General features: G+C 40.8%; 1 protein-coding gene across 1 annotated transcript in view; it reads left to right on the top strand.

Annotated features, from left to right (window-relative positions):
* Positions 1-25,108, top strand: part of LOC131952280 (vesicular glutamate transporter 2-like) — a 189,983-nt gene that overhangs the window by 13,087 nt on the left and 151,788 nt on the right. Inside the window, exon 2 of the mRNA XM_059314882.1 lies at positions 7,334-7,644. Within this exon, the coding sequence (XP_059170865.1) occupies positions 7,556-7,644 (89 nt within the window). The 5' untranslated portion in view covers positions 7,334-7,555. The remainder of the gene's footprint in view (positions 1-7,333; positions 7,645-25,108) is intronic.

The following is a 25,108-nucleotide window of genomic DNA, read 5'->3' as shown; positions in this document are numbered from 1 at the left end:
GTGTGTGGTGTGTGGTGTGTGGTGTGTGGTGTGGTGGATGGTGGTCTGGTGTGTGGTGTGTGGTGTATGGTGTGTGGTGTATGGTGTGTGGTGTGTGGTGTATGGTGTGTGGTGTATGGTGTGTGGTGTGTGGTGTATGGTGTGGTGTGTGGTGTGGAGTCTGGTGTCTGGTGTATTGTGTGTGGTGTGTGGTGTGTGGTGTGTGGTGTGTGGTGTATAGTGTGTGGTGTGTGGTGTATGGTGTGGAGTCTGGTGTATGGTGCCTGGTGTATGGTGTATGGTGTGTGGTGTGTGGTGTGTGGTGTGTGGTGTGTGGTTTGTGGTGTATGGTGTGGAGTCTGGTGTCTGGTGTGTGGTGTATGGTGTGTGGTGTGTGGTTTTTGGTGTGTGGTGTCTGGTGTGTTGTGTGTGGTGTGTGGTGTCTGGTGTGTGGTGTGTGGTGTGTGGTGTCTGGTGTGTGGTGTGTGGTGTGTGGTGTGTGGTGTGTCGTGTGTCGTGTGTGGTGTGTGTTATGTCTGGTGTATTGTGTATGGTGTGGAGTCAGGTGTCTGGTGTGTCGTGTGTGGTTTGTGGTGTGTGGTGTGTGGTGTGGTGTGTGGTGTGTGGTGTGGTGTGGTGTGTGGTGTGGTGTGTGGTGTGTCGTGTGTGGTGTCTGGTGTATTGTGTGTGGTGTGTGGTGTATGGTGCCTGGTGTCTGGTGTGTGGTGTGTGGTGTGTGGTGTATGGTGTGTGGTGTGTGGTGTATGGTGTGGAGTCTGGTGTATGGTGTATGGTGTGTGGTGTGTGGTGTGGAGTCTGGTGTATGGTGCCTGGAGTCTGGTGTGTGGTGTGTGGTGTGTGGTGTATGGTGTGGAGTCTGGTGTATGGTGTATGGTGTATGGTGTGTGGTGTGTGGTGTGTGGTGTATGGTGTGGAGTCTGGTGTATGGTGTATGGTGTGTGGTGTGTGGTGTGGAGTCTGGTGTATGGTGCCTGGTGTATGGTGTGTGGTGTGTGGTGTGTGGTGTATGGTGTGGAGTCTGGTGTATGGTGTATGGTGTGTGGTGTGTGGTGTGGAGTCTGGTGTCTGGTGTGTGGTGTATGGTGTGTGGTGTATGGTGTGGAGTCTGGTGTATGGTGCCTGGTGTATGGTGTGTGGTGTGTGGTGTGTGGTGTGTGGTGTATGGTGTAGAGTCTGGTGTATGGTGTATGGTGTGTGGTGTGTGGTGTGGAGTCTGGTGTCTGGTGTGTGGTGTATGGTGTGTGGTGTGTGGTTTTTGGTGTGTGGTGTGTGGTGTGTTGTGTGTGGTGTGTGGTGTCTGGTGTGTGGTGTGTGGTGTGTGGTGTGTGGTGTGTGGTGTGTGTTATGTCTGGTGTATGGTGTGGAGTCAGGTGTCTGGTGTGTGGTGTGTCGTGTGTGGTTTGTGGTTTGTGGTGTGTGGAGTCTGGTGTGTGGTGTGTGGTGTGTCGTGTGTCGTGTGTGGTGTGTGGTGTGTCGTGTGTGGAGTATGGTGTGTGGTGTGTGGTGTATGGTGTGTGGCGTGTGGTGTATGGTGTGTAGTCTGGTGTGTGGTGTTTGGTGTGTGGTGTGTGTTGTGTCGTGTGTTACCGGAGCACAAAGTCATTGGTATCTTTTTGTATTTTAAGGCTTAAATTTCATGGCTCAGACATTCTCAAAAATATATATTCGTCATTTACCTTTTCCATTAGAAGAAAAAACAAACAATTAAAATTTGATTAGAAAATTCGGAGTAGGCCTACTCAAAACCAGTTTGGAATTTATACTTTAAACATTCTTTAAATGCAGTTTACTTCATCTATTTCTTAGGCTGTAATTTGTAGTTGTTATATCATAACCGAAACTCATCAGTATAAAATTATTTGAAATATGCTTGAAAATCTTAGAAAATTTCTTTTGTTGGTTATGACTTTAAAAACTAATTAAGATAAGAATACCAGGAAAATGTTAATTAGCTTAATACATAGTCCTATATTTTAATTACTGGTAATAGCTTTAAACATTTTTTTTAAAAATTCCAAAATAAATTAGCAGAAAAAAAAATTAACTTTTGCTGTGATTGTTTGGTATACGTCACATTCACGCGGCAAGCATGTAGTAACCAGCAGCAAGTTCTGGAGTCAAAGAGAATTGGTGCAGTGGTCGGAATCGGTGCCGTCACGCTTGGGTGACCTCATACATGTGGGCTGGGTACCTCGGTGCTAGCGAGCTGACGGGGGTTAGACTCACACACGGACAAACGTCACTGAGTGCCACCCCCTCACACACTCACCCCCACAAGTTGTAGAGGCGGTAGAGGGGTGTGGGAGCCGGTTGGTGGGGGGGAGGGATTAATAACCGCTTGAGGCGTGTTATTGAGTTGGGAGTGGGAGGTAAAGATCAACTGCGGCCGGTGGGTGTAATCGAATACTGCAGTATCGGACAATGAACGGGTGTGATGTTTACACGGATTAGAAAAAGGTTAATTAAACTGGTGGGGGGTGGGGCTCACGGGAGGGATGGGACGTGGATGAGTATAACGTCATAGTTTTAGTGAGTGATCGAATGAATGAGTATGACGTCATAGTTTTAGTGAGTGACCGAATGAATGAGTATGACGTGTATCTCGTGTTAGTTTGTATTTTGTTGTAGTTGTTTGGTGTGTCTATTTGTGACAATTTCTAGTGTGTCTTTTTTGTGTGACATTTTGTCGATGTAACTACGCATATAATAATTTTGTTATTGGCATGTAGGCCAATCTGTAAGAGAGTGGATGTGTTTGTATATGTGAGTGTTTACCGATGGCTTTAAAAATGATCAATACACAAAGATGACATTTGTACATTATTATTTTCACATCCAACCATACAGCTAAACTGAATACCATGAACACACAAAACACACAACGCAATCCAACCCAATCCAATCCAACGCAACACAACACATATAACACACATATATCACCCCAGAGATCAAAACACAGAATCATAACACGTATTACACATTACAACATAATAACAACACAAAATTACAAAAAACACACACCAACATTTGTCTTATATAGTAGATCAGGTAGACTTTTTCTATTTCTATGGATACAACATCTAAAATTTAGTTCTAATATTATAAAGCTACTGTATCGGCTTAAGCCAGGTACCTGTCTGAGCTGAGTTGGCTCAGGCGCGTTCTACTGGAGTTGTTCGTGTGAGCGATCAACCGCTCAATCCGCTGAAACCCACCATTCGAAACCCACCGTTTGAACCCCAGCGTTTGAACCCCACCCCTCCATTAATGGCTTTTTGTGAACAACTAGATCCGCCAAATCTCATCAACAAGAAAGGGGAGTGAAATCATGTTTAAACCTCAGTTTGTCCGCGAATTTCTTGTTAAATTATCGCCCCTTTTATCCCAATCATTGATTAAAAATACCGTAGGTGACCAACAGAGCAAATGAATCTGGCCAGCCAAAGCAGGCATCCAGCCTTAACCTGATAACTGGGTTCTCTTCACGTCTGTTTTCAATGCCGTGATTTTTTTTTTCACGTTATAAATTTTGCCGTGACAAAAATGTGAAAATCATGAATAAATTAATTCCCAGATTTCTCTGATCTGCCTTGCTGTCCGGGGATAAACTAGACTAAAAAGTTAAATTAAAAAGTTGAATTAAAACCCGGGAAAATAAAGGGAATAATATTTTTTTGTGTTTCTGATCCCTCGAAACGTGGAGTGTGAAGCTCTTGAAGAATTGGTCCATTATTCTCCAGAAGAGATTAGCGTTATTTTTCCTCGCTCTGAAAACGATGATCCCTTGTCGTGTAGCCACAGGCTGAGACGGTGGGTGTTTTTTAACGATAGGTGAGGGGAGAGGGGGGGGGGGGAAAGGGGGGTGTGTGTGCTGGAGGAGAGGTAGTAAATGGTGACATGTCATTTATGTCGTGAGAGGTGATAGATGTGGGGATTGGTTATAGGATATGTAAGGTGACTACTGACGTGGTTTAGATGGTGATATTTCGTGACGTATTGATAGGTCACACTGCATAAATGTATTGACTGGTGACACGTCTTAATGTAGTAACTGGCGACATGTCCTGCTGTAATGCCTTGCGACACTACATAAATGACACAACTCGATGTAGTGACTGGCATACATCAAAGATGAGGGTCTTCAGCTGATGACGGGAACTCATCTAGGCAGAAGCGTCGCCAGGCGGGTGCGGGGGGGGGGGGGGTTGCGGACTGCATCTAGGAGAAGAAAGACCTCCCATCTTGTGGCTTAACCTTGGGGCGTGAAAGCTAAGGGAGTAAACTCTAAAAGTCCATAAGGCTGGCTGCACATGGTATAATATAGTATAAGTGATGCCCTCCCTTGGGCGATGTGAGGGGAGTGGGAGGAGGGGGGGGGGCGAGATCTGACTCTTCTCAATTTGTTGCCCAGGCTTTGCGCAAAGATTCTAATCAAGCTGCAATCATCTAATTATCTAATTAGCCAACATGATATAAATATCGTGACTAATGACACGTCATGGATAATGGGATGGTGACAACTGGTGACACCCTATAAATGTATGTAGGTGTAAGAGAAGGTGACAGGAGCACACCAATATAAGATCACAACCCTATAACATCACAACCCTAACTCTTAACACGGTATAGACAATGTGCTACACACATCATCATTATTGTGAGTAATAGGTGAAGTAGAGTATTCCTTATTTTTACTTTCACGTATATACGAAGTATAGAGAAAGTATTGTAATCGTGCAAAAATAAAATTCGAGAGTTTTGCAAATCTCGACGTTTTACACCCCCCTGAGTAGGAAAAACATAGTTCTGCAATCTTGTCCGTATGTCTCTGTGTGTGTGTGTGTGTGAGTGTGTGTAAACACGATAACTTGGGTACCGTTACAGCTATGTTAATGAAATTTCATATATAAGTATTATATCAAAATCGTAGATCCGTATCAACTTGTGAGCGATTTCCGATAACTGGAAGTGGAACTTTTTCTACTTTGAATTTTTCAAAAGCATATAACTTGAGTACTATTTCAGTTAGATAAATGACATTTCATATGTAAGTAAAAGATCAAATTTTCTGCCTTCTGTAAAATTTTGATTAATTTCCGTTGACCGTAAGTATTAATTTTCACTATTTCCGTTTTCTCTAAAAACGCATGTGAATTTATAAAGTACAAATAACATTCCGCACTATTATACACATCTTTATTCGGCGTTCGCTTAGTGCGCAATTCTTTTTTCTATGAGATTCTATTCTATTTTAAAAAGTTTAAGTATTTAAAATGGATTAAAAATCCCGAGTTCCCATCCCCTGTTGTTTTATATAAGAATATTCGAGAAAGTTTAGGGGAGATCACTCCCGGTTTATTTTTTAGAAAAGATTGACATTAAAGTAATATTGCTTCGAACTAACATCCCAAATTTTCTGTATAGACAGTAACACATTGTTTAAAGCTGTGATTGAAATTTTGAATATCTAATAGTGTAACTCAATGTCCAGTTCTACAGTTACGTCGTATTAAGATTATAACGAACATTTCCGCTCTTTCTTGAACTACGCAATATTCACACCACACCCCCTCTCTCAAACAAATTTTAGGTAGTATTTCATCCGTAATTTTTACGACAATACTCGCATGATTTATGCCATCGAACATCTGTTGAAATAAAAGATTGGAAAAATAGCAGTTCCCGCCATGCTTGTCCTGATGACTACGTCATATCCGGGAGCTAATCCACGCCACGAGAGTCCCCTCCCCTAGCCAGAGAGATGCGATATGCGCATATCTACGCTTCTGTCTTCCTGTCATTTAATTCATAGTCTAGCTCACACCCCTCTAATCAGTTTTGGTGTTTGATTAAAATCGATATCGTTAATTCAATAGAAATCTCTTAACAAAACCGCGCCATCGACCTGTTATTCACACAATTAATCCTCTGATATCGATCATTCATTGATCACCCTCAAGAGGTCGCCGGACTTGTGTGTTTACTTTCGTTTCGTTTGATACCGGTGTTTGTACCGACTGATTTGATTGGTTGCTGTGATAAGCGACGTCGGTGCATTGTTTGATTTATCAAAGCTAAGAGTGCGATTCCTTCTCTCCCCCCCACCTCCCTCGCTGATGTTGGTATGTTTGTAAAGAAAGTTGGAAGCTGCTGTGTTCGCTTGGATCAGCAAACACCCCCCACCCCCACCCGAACTAGCCGCACCAACAAGCATATACCAGCCCTACCCCCACCCCCATATAACTAGAACTGCATCGGATTGCATAATATATTATATCAGAGGGTTCTAAATCTGTAGATTACAATACTATCTACTCACCTAAATAGAAGGCAGGTGTGACGATTAATAAACAATCAAGCATAGATGAAGTTTTTCAGTATTCTCGATTTGCGTTCCCAACACTTTGTCTTGAAGACTTGAAAATAATTTCTTTTGAATTGATATTAAAATAAATAATGCACAAAATACTTTTTAAAACATTAAAATATGGTTAAATTAACCAGTGGCTGTGGAAAACTTTGTAGATGCCATCTTTGACATTAGCATCTTTGTAGATGCCATCTTTGACATTGACATCTTTATAGGTGACAACATGTCATTCTCTGACATTAACTTCTTGCTTTTAAATGTTAAACGCGTCAATAACGTTAACAACGTAAAGAATACATTAATTTTTCGTGTCTAAGAACCTGATATTAGTTATAATTATTCACACACTTAACCCACATTCAACCTAAATGACATGATGACTGAAAAACTGCTAGTGACATTTAAATCAAATGACAACAAGGGATGAAAATCTCCCTCTACATTTTTAAAGTTTTACGGCCGTACAAAGACGAGCTTAGTAGCGAGTTTATCAAAACAATGAGTTGTGTGAGGTACAACCACAGCCACATAACGAGTAGTGTGAGGTACAACCACAGCCACACATAAACTTGCTGAGGTCACATCAAGGAGATGACACCATCACGAGGTTGACACCATTCTAGAGGTTGACACCATCTCGAGGTTGACACCATCTTAGAGGATGACACCATCGTAGTAGTGTAGTAGTATATAGTAGTATAGTAAAATTAACAAAGCTAATAAAACTTTGATATGTTCATATATAATTCATGCTTATTAAATTAGCTTAAAATATAAATAGGCCTACACATAGGACAAAATCCGCCTTTGAAGGAGTAGTGTGTGTGTGTGTGGGGGGGGGGGGGTTATATGAGACCAAAATATAATGAATTATAAAGAGAAAACAAATGATAAATTAATTTATTAATTGGTCATTGAGCAAAACTGTCCACAGAATTAAATCTTTGTTTTCTTTTCTTTCAGAGGCTGGCTGTTTAATTTAAATCGGCTGACCCAAGACCCCACCACTTTACATCAGACGACCCCCAGACCCCCACTAAAATGAGAAAAACATTCGCCAGCAAGTGTACCCACCCCATCTGTTTCTAGACCACTTCCGGTGGGCGTGGACCCAGAAAATTATCCCGGCACAGGGACACTCAAGGTTTACCAGCAGCGGCCATTTTGTGACGTCATCACACCAAGATGCCGTTTGGAGCTTTCAGTAACCTCAAAGACAGGGTGCTACAGCCCTCTAAAGATGCCGCCATCTTGGCTAAAGATTCCATTCACAGGTAAGTGCAAATGTAAAAAATTTGGCTAAATATGACAGAACACGTGACAGGAAACAAGATTTTGTTGTTGATACAATGAGCAGGTGTGGAGAGTATTTTTATTTTATTTACTTAGAGATACTTACGTTTGTACCGAAATGGTCAACATGGACACTTATTAAACTATCGAGAAAACAATGCTTCATCTAGCTGTATTAACGATCGACTATATATAAACATCGTTAGTATTAAGGCTTTATTGCAGCTTTGCTGAAAGGTGAATAGTCTACAAGTTTTCCTTACATACCCAAAGACCCATAGGGAATATAGAGTTCCCCGGCATATGGTGGTGTGGTGTGGTCAGCCACTGTTACTTTCCCTAACGTGACTGAAGCACACATCAGGCACATTCTGCAGTCTCGAATCCCGAACGAGATCTGAACTTGAGACCTTCGAGATGACAGTCGAGTGCTCTACAATCTGACCACGCCGTTCTTTAACTTAGAACTGACTTTTTGGTATTTAATCAATGTATGTGCCAAAAATTTGTGAAGCCTATTTTACTATAGTCAATTCTCTTATCTATGGACTTTACGACATAGTCATATCGACTTTACGACATACCCACTGTTTCCCACAACTTAACGTATAGCTGGTCTTAATGGAGTCATCGGTTCCCCCTGTTTAAGATATTTACAGATGTTGTGAATTGTGGGACGACTTTCTCAAAAAGATCTAAAGTTGTAGTCAGCTGTTTTGTACACAACACACCAACTCCTCCACTCCACGCCATCATACCCTACCGACCACAACACAGCTGTAAATGAATCTAAAACCTTTCATAAAAACGGTCCCACTCTACACCATCATACCTCACCGACCACAACACAGTTGTAAACGAATCTAAAACCTTTCATAAAAACGGTCCCACACCATCATACCCTACCCGACCACAACACAGTTGTAAACGAATCTAAAACCTTTCATAAAAATGGTCTTTTGATAAAGGCGACCTACCGCTGTTGTCATTAAAGTGGTTTAAATTAATTTTTTAAAGGGAGAGCACTTAGAGAAACAATAGAACGAATCCATCGGAAGGGGAAACCATCCGCTGGTGGAAAAACTGAGGCCAACAAAAATGATCTGTGTTGTGGTCCCACAAGCCGAGGGCAATATCGGGCTAATTGATGCCAGGGTATAATGGGACTGTAGGGGGGGGGGGTAAACCGATCTTTCCCCGCGGGGTAGGGAGATGGGTGATACAGGGGTGGGGTAGGAGTGGCGCTGACGATTATTAAATTAATTGTTGGAACAAGAGAGATAACCGAGTTAATGTGTGTGTAGATGGGGCAGCACATAAACAATTCGTTTAGAGGACGATTGGGGGATAGCTTTTGTATAATGTTGGCAGGGTTTAGTGTTGGCAGGGTTCAGTGTTGGCAGGGTTCAGTGTTGGCAGGGTTCAGTGTTGGCAGGGTTCAGTGTTTGCAGGGTTCAGTGTTTGCAGGGTTCAGTGTTGGCATGGTTCAATGTTGGCAGGGTTCATTATGGAAGGGTTCAATGTTGAGAGGGTTCAATGTTGGCAGGGTTCAATGTTGGCAGGGTTCAATGTTGGCAGGGTTCATTATGGAAGGGTTCAATGTTGAGAGGGTTCATGGTGGCAGGATTCAATGTTGACAGGGTTCAATGTTGGCCGGGTTCAATGTTGGCAGGGTTCAATGTTGGCAGGGTTCAATGTTGGCAGGGTTTAATATTGGCAGGGTTTAATATTGGCAGGGTTCAATGTTGGAAGGGTTGGCAGGGTTCAATGTTGGCAGGGTTCAATGTTAGCAGGGTTCTATCTTGGCAGGGTTCAATGTTTGCAGGGTTCAATGTTGGCAGTGTTCAATTATTGGCAAGGTTCATGGTTAGCAGGGTTTTCTTGTTGATGGGTTTAATGTGGGCAGGGTTTGTGTGTGGGTTGTGTTTGAGTTGTGTGTGTTTTATGGTGTGAACTGACAACATCTGTGAGTGTGTGGGAATGTGTGTGGGAGTATATGTTTGGTGTGGGTGTGAATGTGTGGGTGTAAATATGTGGGTGTGAATGTGTGGGTGTGAATGTGTGGGTGTAAATGTGTGTGTGTAAATGTGTGGGTGTGAATGTGTGGGTGTAAATGTGTGTGTGTAAATGTGTGTGTGTAAATGTGTGTGTGTAAATGTGTGGGTGTGAATGTGTGGGTGTAAATGTGTGTGTGTAAATGTGTGTGTGTAAATGTGTGTGTGTAAATGTGTGGGTGTAAATGTGTGTGTGTAAATGTGTGGGTGTGAATGTGTGGGTGTGAATGTGTGGGTGTGAATGTGTGGGTGTGAATGTGTGGGTGTGAATGTGTGGATGTAAATGTGTGGGTGTAAATGTGTGGGTGTAAATGTGTGGGTGTAAATGTGTGGGTGTAAATGTGTGGGTGTGAGTGTGTGGGTGTGAGTGTGTGGGTGTGAATGTGTGGGTGTAAATGTGTGGGTGTGAATGTGTGGGTGTAAACGTGTGGGTGTGAATGTGTGGGTGTAAACGTGTGGGTGTGAATGTGTGGGTGTAAATGTGTGGGTGTAAATGTGTGGGTGTAAATGTGTGGGTGTGAATGTGTGGGTGTAAATGTGTGGGTGTGAATGTGTGGGTGTAAATGTGTGGGTGTAAATGTGTGGGTGTAAATGTGTGGGTGTAAATGTGTGGGTGTGAATGTGTGGATGTTAATGTGTGGGTGTATTGTGGGTGTAAATGTGTGGGTGTAAATGTGTGGGTGTGAATGTGTGGGTGTGAATGTGTGTGTGGGTCTAATGTTTCACCGTTTTATTTCATTACATGTACGATGTGTGGCTGGTTACATGCCGTGTAATCTCTGCTTACAGATCGGTGTAATGCTGTGTCAATTATGCAATTATCATTAACTCCGCACTTAAGGACATTAAGATTGAATCTGGATGAGAATTGCCTAGGGCATGCCATTAAAAAAATTAATAAATTTGACACTTAAGAAATTGATTGGTGAATGTAAAATAAAACGATGTTAACATCAGCTGAAGAGATCAGAGCTTTTAATTTAATTGTTGTATGGGTGGGGCGAGTGGTTGGCTTGGGCCGCGAGTGGTTGGCATCAGACGAGTAATTGGGTTGGGAGTAAGTGGTTGGCATGTTAAGATGAAGTATGAGTGTCAGACAATCCTAATATATAAAAGCCGATGTGCGCACTTCCCTCTCTCTCTATCTCTCTCTCTCTCTCTCAGTCCGAAAAATATTTTCGCCGGACATCACATCAGAATCTTCAACGATATATCGAGAACTTGATACGGACTTTAATTGAAAAAATATGGTAGATGTTTTAAATGTATAACCAACATTTTATTTAAAGAAGAAAAATAAAAAATAAAGGTATATTCGAATGTAGAAAAACGCAATTTCCGATTTCTCAAAAAACGCATGTAAATTTAAAAAGTACTAATAATATTGCGCACTATTATGCACATTTTCTTTTGGCGTTCGCTTGGTGCGCAATTCTTTTTTCTACGAGATTCTATTCTATTTTTAAAAGTTTAAGTAATTTAAAATCATGTCTATATTCCGAGTTATATAAGAATATTCGAGAAAGTTTAGGGGAGATCACTCCCGGTTTATTTTTTTTTTTACTTATTTTACAGTGATCAAAGACTTCACACAAATATGACATCCGTTTTACTCATCCATGACCTCCACTGTGTTACGTATTCCCTCTTGACCTCCACAATTTAATCCTGCCAGGATTCGAACCTGTGTTTTTTAATTTGCTAGCCAAGTTAATTGAGTTAAAGCCCAGTTGACCGCTGGGATTGCCAATGGTTATCACAGCAAGAAGGCTAAGCTCGAACTAAAGCAAGGAGCTAATGACCTCACTGATAGTAGCCTTCACTTTATTTTTATCTTTACAAGAGCTACTGATAACAGTATTTACAACTAGTGGCGGAGAAAAAAGTAGAGGGGGGTGGGGGAATCTTAGGGTGTGTGTGTGTGTGTGGGGGGGGGGGGGGGGGTGGGGAATCTGAGTATGTGGGGTGTGTGTGGGGGGGGGGGAATCAAAAGGTGTGGGTTATGTATATATATATATATATATATATATATATATATATATATATATATATATATATATATATATATATTTATATATATATATATATATATATATATATATATATATATATATATATATATATATATATATATATATATATATATATATATATATATATATATGTGTGTGTGTATATATCGGAGGCACTTTGAAATAAACAATAATTTAGTGTTTCGTTTTGAGTAATTTAGAAATTAGGTTTGTGTGATTTAGTATTTGAGTGTGGGTTAATTTGGTGCGGATTATTGATCTGTGTTTGTCGGTTAACTATGTGTGATTTGACCGTAATCAGATCAACCAAATATTGATGGTGAAGTGTGTGCAATTAATTAGGGCAGGTTATTGTTGGGCTGGTGGGGTGGGGTGTGTGGGGGGGGGGATGGAGACGAATGGCTGTTGACTTATCGTATTGGGCGTGATTGTTTGTGTGGATGCGTCAGGCAGATACAATGGAACTCTGGGATTGTTGAGAGGCTAGAGCTGATTTGTTTGTTGAGTAGATAGAATAGACTTTACCCACAATGCTTGCGGTGTGCCATATGGTGCGAGCGTTTGTGTGAAATTATGGGATACCCATCTGTGGTCAATTTAGAAATTGTTTTTTTTTTTTAATTATTAAAATCTACCTGTATAATCAATAAAATACCGAATCTGCGGGGAAAAAAACAAAACAAACAAACAAACAACAACAACAAAACAAATTTAAAAAAAAACCGAAAATAAGTAAAACAAGCGAAACGAAACCATAAGGATTTAAAAAAAAAAATAATTATTGTGTGTATAAATTCAAAAGTCATTTAACTGTTACTGCCAGTCCACGAAAAAAAATATGTTTTCTATTTTAACCCGTCATATGGTCAGTGTAGCCAGCACTACCGTCAATCAATTTTATTTTAGCCGACTAGTGCCAGGTACCCATTTAATCTGAGTGAACTCAGGGACGTCCTACGGACTTAACCCCAGAAATCTGTTTTAAAAACCCCACGTTACCTCCCCTGACGCAGGTCACCTGGTTAACATTTATCTAGAAAAAAATGACGTCAAGTTTCGTAAGTCACGTTCAGAGATAGAAGTTGTCTCCCTTGCAACACGAGTTGTCTCCCACGTTCAAGACTTTAATTATTATTGCAAGAAACACGAACGTAAATCCCAACAAACCTCATTTGAAAATGTCAGCAGTTAAAAAAAAAAGTTATAACCGGTGCTCGCTGGCCCGTTGCACATTTTTTTAACGACATCTCGATGTCGTAAAGCCCATCATCACGTGATGAGGGAAGGAGATGCGAGCCATATAATGTCCGTTGGACATCACGCAAAAACAGTTGAACTAATTCACGCAACAATTTCAACCAATTCAAGCAACAATTTGAACCAATTCATGCGCTTTATGAAGTTCAACTATTGGTAGTATCTAAACATAAAAAAGTTATTTTTTAAAGTTCACCAACAATGCTTGAAATTATTGCGGCTAAAACTTTTTTAAAGCTATTTGTTTCTTAAAATAGTCTGAAATTTAAAACTACAGAGCAAAAATTATTTTAGTAGTAAAACATTAACGACGGGATTAGTTCATTAATTTTTTATATATTTTATGAAGCAAATGTTTATTAGTCTGACAAGTATAGCAACAATTGATGTGTGATGTCATTGAAATTGATGTGTGATGTGATTGAAATTGATGTGTGATGTCATTGAAATTGATGAGTGATGTCATTGAAATTGATGTGTGATGTGATTGAAATTGATGTGTGATGTGATTGAAATTGATGTGTGATGTCATTGAAATTGATGAGTGATGTCATTGAAATTGATGTGTGATGTCATTGAAATTGATGTGTGATGTGATTGAAATTGATGTGTGATGTGATTGAAATTGATGAGTGATGTCATTGAAATTGATGTGTGATGTCATTGAAATTGATGTGTGATGTCATTGAAATTGATGAGTGATGTCATTGAAATTGATGTGTGATGTCATTGAAATTGATGTGTGATGTCATTGAAATTGATGAGTGATGTCATTGAAATTGATGTGTGATGTCATTGAAATTGATGTGTGATGTCATTGAAATTGATGAGTGATGTCATTGAAATTGATGTGTGATGTCATTGAAATTGATGTGTGATGTCATTGAAATTGATGTGTGATGTCATTGAAATTGATGAGTGATGTCATTGAAATTGATGTGTGATGTGATTGAAATTGATGTGTGATGTGATTGAAATTGATGTGTGATGTCATTGAAATTGATGAGTGATGTCATTGAAATTGATGTGTGATGTCATTGAAATTGATGTGTGATGTCATTGAAATTGATGTGTGATGTGATTGAAATTGATGAGTGATGTCATTGAAATTGATGTGTGATGTCATTGAAATTGATGTGTGATGTCATTGAAATTGATGAGTGATGTCATTGAAATTGATGTGTGATGTCATTGAAATTGATGTGTGATGTCATTGAAATTGATGAGTGATGTCATTGAAATTGATGTGTGATGTCATTGAAATTGATGTGTGATGTCATTGAAATTGATGAGTGATGTCATTGAAATTGATGTGTGATGTCATTGAAATTGATGTGTGATGTCATTGAAATTGATGTGTGATGTCATTGAAATTGATGTGTGATGTTTTGAGGAAGTTAAACTTGAGTGGTGACAAACCGGCATCTCAAGCTGCAATGATCTTTGGGCGTCTATAACCATATCTGTCTCGTAATCTGTCTCAGTATCTGGAGACATATCTTATATAATACTCCCACATCTATACATTGCTCTACACCCCAGTTCTGATATAAGACAAAATAAAATAATTCAAATGTTGTTAATCTCATGAGTTGTCTTAGAATCATCGGATAATCAGATTTAAGGCTGAAAGCATTAGAGTATTTATTAAAATTAATTAAAAATTGTTATCTGAAAGGCATCAAGAAACAAATGTAAAGAATTTACACTTATTGATAGACGTGTATACATGTATAATGCGGTATTATATAGCGTCTAGGTGTTTTTAAAAAACAACTTTGTATGTCTTTATTAAAACTACCGCTACATTACTTAAGAAAAATCATCACTGCCCCTTATAACTGTTGGCCGCCTGATATAAGACTGCCACATTTATACATTGCTATAACCACAGTTCTGATATAAGACTGCCACCCCAGTTCTGATATAAGACTCCCACCACAGTTCTGATATAAGCCTGCCACATTTATACATTGCTATAACAACAGTTCTGATATATGACTCCCACATTTACACAGTGCTATACACCCCAGTACTGTGGTACACGTCACCATACACCCCCGTACTGTGGTACACGTCACCATACACCCCCGTACTGTGGTACACGTCACCATACACCCCCGTACTGTGGTACACGTCACCATACACCACAGTACTGTGGTACACGTCACCATACACCCCCGTACTGTGTTACACGTCACCATACACCCCAGTACTGTGTTACACGTCACCATACACCCCCGTACTGTGGTACACGTCATCATACACCACAGTACTGTGGTACACGTCACCATACACCACAGTACTGTGGTACACGTCACCACCTCCCATAACGTGGTGCCACCTACGGCGCCAGACAAAAGAGAATCGAACCCAGCGCATTAGCGAAATGGCACGTCCCTGTTTGCCCGACCATTAACCACCGCGTTAGTGGTCGCATGGGACACATAGACAGTCGTCAGTGTCAATAGGTCGGCCTGCAAACAGCGGGCGCTGGGTAGTCGACTGCAAACAGCGGGCGGTTAGTGATGCAGGCAGACTAATCGCCGGGACCTTTCGCTAGCTTGGTCGTAGGCGATGGACGGTTTTATTGGACGGCTGCATTGGACGGCTGGACTAGACGGCTCCATTGGACGGCTGGACTAAACGGCTCCATTGGACTGCTGGACTAGACGGCTTCATTGGACGGCTGGACTAGACGGCTTCATTGGACGGCTGGACTAGACGGCTCGATTGGACGGCTGGACTAAACGGCTCCATTGGACTGCTGGACTAGACGGCTCCATTGGACGGCTGGACTAGACGGCTTCACTGTACGGCTGGACTAGACGGCTCCATTGGACGGCTGCCGTAACTTATCGTCAAACCAATGGACAACACCCCCGGGAGTTGACCAGACTTGACGCACCAACCTCACATGTACAGCTGACGATGCCATAACTTATTGCAAACTCTTAGAGAATTAATCCCAGCGGAAAACTGAACATTTTTCTCACCTACCCGCCCCCACACACCCACACTCACCCACACTCGCCCACCCACACAACGCCTATATAGAACATTTAATTCTTTTTACCCTCTCATCAAATCAACCAGCCACACACACATCCCCACACCCACCTACTTACCCACCCAATAAATATTTCATTTATTTAACCCACCCACCGACCCACCTTACACAGTGCCTTCTTACAACATGTCTTTTCTACCCCCCCCCTCCCCCCCCCTCCTACGTCTGTACTCCCATCTCTACCAAGTCACTGATAGCTTCATATGTCAACGTCAAATGTTTCACTATTTAATAATTAACAAATATATATATATATAGCTATAGACATTTGACCATCACAGTGTCAAGTTGAAATATAAAATAAAATTTCATTATGTGTTTGGTATTTTTGGTTTAGAAACAGGACGCGGGTTAAACCTATGGTTATAAATGTAATCTTTAATTTAGTGAGAGTTTTGTCCCCTTGTGGGAAGTTTAGTGTAGTTCACCAGAGAGCATTTCTAGAATAGTCTGTAGGGGACTGGTCATTTAACACACTAGGGACTGGTCATTTAACACACTAGGGACTGGTCAGTCAACACACTAGAGACTGGTCATTTAACACACTAGAGACTGGTCATTCAACACACTAGGGACTGGTCATTTAACACACTAGGGAATGGTCATTTAACACACTAGGGACTGGTCATTCAACACACTAGGGACTGGTCATTTAACACACTTGGGAATGGTCATTCAACACACTAGGGACTGGTCATTCAACACACTAGGGACTGGTCATTTAACACACTAGGGACTGGTCATTTAACACACTAGGGACTGGTCATTCAACACACTAGGGACTGGTCATTTAACACACTAGGGACTGGTCATTTAACACACTGGGAATGGTCATTCAATACAGTAGGGACTGGTCATTCAACACACTAGGGACTGGTCATTCAACACACTAGGGACTGGTCATTCAACACACTTGGGAATGGTCATTCAACACACTAGGGACTGGTCATTCAACACACTAGGTACTGGTCATTCAACACACTAGGGAATGGTCATTCAACACACTAGGGAATGGTCATTCAACACACTAGGGACTGGTCATTTAACACACTTGGGACTGGTCATTCAACACACTAGGGAATGGTCATTCAACACACTAGAGAATGCCATTCAACACACTAGGGACTGGTCATTCAACACACTAGGGAATGGTCATTCAACACATTAGGGAATGCCATTTAATGGTCATTCAATACACTAGGGGCAGGGGTCTCCAAACTTTTCAATCCGAGGGCCGCATTAACTATCAAATTTCAGTTCGGGGGCCAGTTTCTTCCAAGCATGTCTTTGATTTTTCTGGGCAAAGTTCCTCAGCCATCACCAACAAACGATTTTTCCTTAGACAAAAAGATCTCGGCGGGCCGGATGAGAGGACCTCGCGGGCCGCATCCGGCCCGCGGGCCGTAGTTTGGAGACCCCTGCACTAGGGAATGCCATTCAATGGTCATTCAATACAATATTAACTTTCATACTTGACGTGTCTCCTATATTTGCGAAAAAATCCAATATGAAAACTTGTATCAGAAGATATGCTTTAGTTTTATATTTAGTTTTAATTTTGCTTTGTTTAAACCCATGAAGCCCAATTTAATCACGAGAGTGTGCTTCATCCCAAACCAGTTACCGAACCCTGATTTTGTCACTAAACCCTAAGGTTGTCAATGAACCCTAAAGATGTCACTCAACTCTGAAAGTCGTCACAAAATCCCAATTATTGTTGCAGCTAGGGTTATAACACAGGGTTTTAGATCACAGAACCCTGATGTTGTCACTGAACCCTGATGTTTTCACTGAACCCTGTGAGATGTTGAAAAAAAAAACCCACACAAGAAACCACCCAGTGTGAAAATGAATTAAAAAAACCACCCACCCTATGTGATGCCCTGTTGCCTCATCTTTGAACGTAGCAGCCACGGGATTAAAAACCTAGTTACTGCCCTTAAAGTTATTGTCTCCCTTTCCCTTCTCTACTTACAGTTTTAATAATTCATTCCCCTATCACGTGGTACCCGTTGGAAGCCATGTGTATGGTAGAGGTGGAGAGGGGGTGGGGTAGGAGTGGGGGGGGGTAGCATTGCTGATCACAAACACTACACGATCATTTTTTCCATGCCCAGGGGAGAGAATTAACATGTAGCATTCGTCCCTCCATTATCGGTGGTCTTTGTTTTATAGATAGGTGAGACGTGTCATCGATCCAACGTAAGCCTGTTGCAAGTGGGCGTCCACTTCCGGTTCTACTGGGGCTGTTGGATAATCCTGTTACAAGTGGGCGTCCACTTCCGGTTCTAGTGGGGCTGTTGGATAATCCTGTTACAAGTGGGCGTCCACTTCCGGTTCTAGTGGGGCTGTTGGATAATCCTGTTACAAGTGGGCGTCCACTTCCGGTTCTAGTGGGGCTGTTGGATAATCCTGTTACAAGTGGGCGTCCACTTCCGGTTGTAGTGGGGCTATAGGATAAGCCTATTGCAAGTGGGCGTCCACTTCCGGTTATTGGGGGGGGGGGCTATAGGATAAGCCTGTTGCAAGTGGGCGTCCACTTCCGGTTATTGGGGGGGGGGGCTATAGGATAAGCCTGTTGCAAGTGGGCGTCCACTTCCGGTTCTAGAAAGTTACATCGTTAGAAAAATACAATTGTTTGTTGGTGTATTTCCCTCATATATCAACCGAAACTAAAATCGGTAAACTCTACTTCACCTTCTTGTACAGTTTGCAAGCTTTAAAATGTGTAGTCTAGCCATAATTTTTTCAGCCAGATTATATGGTAAAGTGGCGAATGAACGCACAAAAGTTGTGAATGGAAACAGCGACTTGAAAACATGATTGGGCAACACTTTAATATAAAGCCATGAAGTGCAAACAAATTTAAAACACATCGTGTAAAGATATGGATTGTGTAGCCCATTTAAGGACTTAGCGTTATGGCCAGAATAACTCAGTTTTTCTAGATAATAATCCCCACTTTTTACTTTTTTTTCTGAAAAGCTTTGAAGTTAAACTTTTTATAGTAAAGAAAAGTATCCTTTCGAACATTACGGTCCAATGGACTGCTGAAGTAGAGTTCACATGTGAGCTCGTCATATGAAAAGATAGTGTCGTCAGCACTTTGTCCGGGGTCTTTACTTCCAAAACGCGAGCCAGGTACCCATCAGAGCTGGGTGAACTCAGCGACGTCATACGGACTCAAGTCTTGACCCCAACTCCAGACCCTTTGGTTAGCAAACAAACGCTCTACCAATCGACCACGCCGCCATTAAATACACTATAAAACTAACTCTATTATAAAAAAGATTTTAATTTGAAACTATCACTGACCCAAGTCCTATAACTGTGTAACATTATCCCATCTGTAGAAACATCCCATATCTTGTTGTAGGTCGTGACGTCATTAGCTGTGTGATAAATTTAGCAGTGTGTGTCTTCGTGTTAACTTGTGATGTTGTTGTATACAAGAGCAATTAGAGTTAATGCATTGACAAACTGTGCAGTAATTGTCGTTAATGCACGACTTAATTGTGTAACAAACGATTGGTGGCCCGAGGGGGGGGGGGGGGTGGAGTGGAGGGGGGGGGGGGGAGATAGCATCCTGTGGTTTAGATGATTGGTGTCACAGTGTATGTTTGGTGTTATAGTGTTGTGTTTGGTGTTATGGTGTTGTGTTTGGTGATAAGGTGTTGTGTTTGGTGTTAATGTGTTGTGTTTATTCTGACAGAGATGAACTCCACTTCATCTGCTCTAGTGACCGTTATTAATGTTACACCAGATATCCCACCCACTCATGTACTGGCAGTACACAGACGTCTAGTTTAAACCCTCCAGTCGTAGAACTATTTCTCGTGTGCTAGTCTGGTACAAACACACGAAGTGTACACAACTTGTACACACGAAGTATACAGAACTTGTACCGTATGTGTCACTGTTTTACACACAAAGTGTACAGAACTTGTACCGTATGTGTCAGTATTGTACACACAAAGTGTACAGAACTTGTACCGTATGTGTCACTGTTGTACACACGAAGTATACATAACTTGTACCAAATGCATCAGTATTGTACGTACACACCAAACTTGCACCACCTTACGCCCGTGTACTTATTTGTACACCAACTTAATTGTTTGTTATATTTTCTGATTTTCTGATTAAAAAAAAATATTTTTAAACGTAAGGTAGTTCAGTGTTACATTTTAAAGCTTATCTTATGGAACACAAAACAGCTTAACCAAAAGTGACAACTAGATCAAAACTTTACTGTACAGTACTCATTAAACCATCCTTACACCTTAGTAACAGCCTGAACTAGAGGGTAATAGACAACCCCCCAACATATAAAGACGTACCTCTTATCTCCCCTGTTCACTTACCCCCCTGTAAGGCCTGTAATGTCTACCAGAAAAGTAGACAGTTTTGCAAATTTTGAATGTTATAAAAACAACATATTATGTATTTAGAAAAGCCACCCTTGCCAAATTATTACCTACGCCAATGGTTATAGTATTTAATACAATGCCCAATGTTATTTTCAGGTTAATATCGTCATGTTTGTGATCGTGTATGAACCTACTCTATAGAAAAGCGATTTTTTCATTAGGTTGAAACAGGCAGGGATAAAATATTAATCAGTCAATTTTTTTTTCTTTTTTTTTTTTATCAACGACGAAGTGAAAGTAAAATGAATCAAGCTTTCATCTCGGATTAGCGTGTGCAACTGTGGTCTATAGACCGGATATTGGCCACGCTTAGATCTGCTACTCGCTAGAACATTCCAGAGAAAATTAGATTGCGGCATACGATCAATACATATAAATATTTCAAACAGTTATTATCCAGTTAGTTTTTTTTTTATACCAAAGGGAATATGTTTAATTATTATTTATTTGCGTATTTATTCTTGATTACAAATTTAATTTCTGATTCAATTAAACCCTATTAGTATAATTAATTATTATTTATTATTAATTAATATTAATTTTTTTTATTATAAATGTAATTATGATTCCATTAAGCTCTTTTTAAATCCGTAGTAGTTGTTTAATTATTATTTATTTGCGGTATTAATTCTTGATTACAAATTTAATTATGATTCCATTAAGCTCTTTTTAACTCCGTAATAGTATATTTAAGTATTATTTATTTGCGGCATTTATTCTTGGTTATAAATTTAATTGTGATTTATTAAGCGTGAACCAGTTTGTTTGGTGAGATTTTTAAACAGGATACCAACACACTGTCAGATATAGCAGCTCTAAAGTTTAATTAATTTTAAAAATAAAATCACGAGGATAGAATCCCAAATTTTTAAATGTTTGTAATCTCAGAAAGTTTGGACTACAGTATAACAATAACATTAGCGTAGTTACCCATGCTATTCGTCAACACACACCATTATGGGAAACACACATACAAACACAGGCACTAGTTTTTACTTAGCCCGTTCAATATGGATATATTTTCTTCTATAAGCAAAATTAAACTTTTAGATGATTGAATAATTAGATGCTTCGGTGAATTTTTTCAAGCAATTTTAGATTATTCAGAACATTGACATTAAAATTAAGATGACGTCACGGACACTATCAAGCATCGTGGTTGTTTTAAAAGTTTTTTTTTCAGACTTTAGTCTCACGGGGAGGGAGGGGATACTTAGTACTTTAAAAATTTCGGGGGGGGGGGGGGGCGGACTAAATTCCTAAAGGGAGGAGAGCGGAAACTGGTGAAAAAATATAAATTCTATTTCGTTTAAGGGGGGGGGGGGTGGAATAGACTTCACGGGGAGGAGAGGGGAGGGTGCGGCACTACCCCCCTCCCCCAGGAGATGCCTGAAAGAAACTCTGGTGGTTTTGGTTTATTTATGTAACGTGTTGTGATGAGATGTTGGTTAGATGACGTAATGATGTGCGAGTCACCTGCGCCAGCATACAAATGTCAAATGTCAAATGTCAAATGTCAACAACACGTGCATCTGCCGTGCATCGCGCGAGCAGTCACGTGACACGGTATCGTGCGTCACGGTCCAGTGAACACACGACCACTGGATACGGAATAAAACATTTGATGCTTTAAGCAGGCGGATTAAGATTATAATCAAACCTGACATAGGCGGATTATCAGATAATCGATTCCTGACAGGGGGGATTAAAAACGAATCGATACCCGGCAGGCGGATTATAGAATAATCGATATCAGACAGGCGGATTTATAGATATCGATACCCACGAGTGTTTTAGATCGAGACAAGTTCTATGTGCCAGAGAGTCTTGGACATGAAAAGATTTGATGGAACCTCAACAAAAATTTAAAAAAAATCAGAAATTGTTGACCTCATGAGTCGGTTTGGAATTATCGCTTATTCAGATTTAAGGCTGAAAGCATTAGAGTATTTATTAAAATTAATTAAAAATTGTTATCTGAAAGGCATCAAGAAACAAAATGTAGAGAATTTCCACTTATTGATAGACGTATACATGTCGCAAGTTTAAACGCGGTGTTACTAGTGTCTGGTAGGTTTTTTTTTTAAATTTTGAATGTCTTTATTAAAACGACCACTACAGTATCTAAGACAAATCATCACTGCCCATCATATTTGATGGGGTATGGGCCACCAACCAAAGATCTCCAGAGTCCTCTACCCTGCTGGGGTATGGGCCGCCAACCAGGGATCTTAAGAGTCCTCTGTCCTGCTGGGGTATGGGCCACCAACCAAAGATCTTCAGAGCCCTCTATCCTGCTGGAGTATGGGCCGCCAAACAAAGATCTCCAGAGTCCTCTGTCCTGCTGGGGTATGGGCCGCCGAACAAAGATCTCCAGAGTCCTCTGTCCTGCTGGGGTATGGGCCGCCAACCAAAGATCTCCAGAGTCCTCTGTCCTGCTGGGGTATGGGCCACCAACCAAAGATCAGAGTCCTCTGTCCTGCTGGGGTATGGGCCACCAACCAAAGATCTTCAGAGCCCTCTATCCTGCTGGAGTATGGGCCGCCAAACAAAGATCTCCAGAGTCCTCTGTCCTGCTGGGGTATGGGCCGCCGAACAAAGATCTCCAGAGTCCTCTGTCCTGCTGGGGTATGGGCCGCCAACCAAAGATCTCCAGAGTCCTCTGTCCTGCTGGGGTATGGGCCACCAACCAAAGATCAGAGTCCTCTGTCCTGCTGGGGTATGGGCCACCAACCAAAGATCTCCAGAGTCCTCTGTCCTGCTGGAGTATGGGCCGCCAACCAAAGATCTCCAGAGTCCTCTGTCCTGCTGGAGTATGGGCCGCCAACCAAAGATCTCCAGAGTCCTCTGTCCTGCTGGGGTATGGGCCACCAACCAAAGATCTCCAGAGCCCTCTGTCCTGTGCCATATTCTCAACGCGACTCGTCTTGCAGCCCGTCTTGTGGTTTCAGCCTGAAGCTCCTGATGAACATAATTCACTATCACACAACAAGTTAGATTGTTTATGTCAACAATAAGATACACAAAACATCAGCCGTTACCCTTAAAAAGTTATTTTAAATATCCGTTTTTTTAAAGAAAAAAATTAATTATCAGGGTATTTCTAGCGTAAAATAATTATTTCAGTATTTAGATTGGATGAAGAACGCTGCAGATTTTTGTTATTTTAGCTAGTATTGTGCGGCGTATGGGAAAATATTTTTGTATTGCCATATTGGCACGTGTTTAAAATGAGTTGGCCTGTCTTCAACAAAACGTATCTGGCAACTTTAGATCCTAGTCCATGATAGCCAAGAACGAGATCGCCATTTCTGATACAAGCTCGTACTCGAGGGTCTCTCGCATTAACGCATGGTTGGGCTCACGTGATGGGCCGTACACTAGGGGAATCCCCCTGGGACCCCGCCCATTGTTTTGGCAAGAATGGAGAATGCAAGCACACAAATTGATTTTTCCCACCTTTTGTAATGGACGATCTAATGTGTTTCAAAGGTCACGTGGGGTGTGCGTGTGTGCTGAAAGCTGGTGTGTAGTGGAGCGTGTGGTGCTATGATGGGTGCTATGATGGGTGCTATGATGGGAGCTATGATTGGTGCTATGATGGGGTGCTATGATGGATGCTATGATGGGGTGCTATGATTGGTGGCTATGATTGGTGCTATGATTGATGCTATGATTGGTGACTATGAGGGTGCTATGATGGGTGCTATGATGGGTGCTATGATGGGTGCTATGATTGGTGATTATGTATGTTGGCTTGGTGAGTTGTATATTGATTGTGGTGTGAGTACGGTGGGAACACAAGTCTTTGGCAACATACAACAAATAGATGAATGGATTGTGTAAGGAAATTTGTCACTTTTTGTTTGTAAACGTTCAAGTTGTAAACCATCAAGTTATAAACCATCAAGTTGTAAACCATCAAGTTGTAAACCATCAAGTTGTAAACCATCAAGTTGTAAACCATCAAGTTATAAACCTTCAAGTTGTAAACCATCAAGTTATAAACCTTCAAGTTGTAAACCATCAAGTTATAAACCTTCAAGTTGTAAACCATCAAGTTATAAACCTTCAAGTTGTAAACCATCAAGTTATAAACCTTCAAGTTGTAAACCATCAAGTTATAAACCTTCAAGTTGTAAACCATCAAGTTATAAACATTCAAGTTGTAAACCATCAAGTTATAAACCTTCAAGTTGTAAACCATCAAGTTATAAACCTTCAAGTTGTAAACCATCAAGTTATAAACCTTCAAGTTGTAAACCATCAAGTTATAAACCTTCAAGCTGTAAACCATCAAGTTATAAACCTTCAAGTTGTAAACCATCAAGTTATAAACCTTCAAGTTGTAAACCATCAAGTTATAAACCTTCAAGTTGTAAACCATCAAGGTATAAACCTTCAAGTTGTAAACCATCAAGTTATAAACCTTCAAGTTGTAAACCATCAAGTTATAAACCTTAAAGTTGTAAACCATCAAGTTATAAACCTTCAAGTTGTAAACCATCAAGTTATAAACCTTCAAGTTGTAAACCATCAAGTTATAAACCTTCAAGTTGTAAACCATCAAGTTATAAACCTTCAAGTTGTAAACCATCAAG

This window comes from Physella acuta, unplaced genomic scaffold, assembly GCF_028476545.2.
Source record: "Physella acuta isolate Inbredline_101_S28 unplaced genomic scaffold, ASM2847654v3 ptg000863l, whole genome shotgun sequence".
Taxonomy (NCBI): Eukaryota; Metazoa; Mollusca; class Gastropoda; family Physidae; genus Physella; species Physella acuta.
The sequence above is the reverse complement of the archived record's forward strand: the minus strand, read 5'-3'. Positions and strand labels throughout refer to the sequence as shown.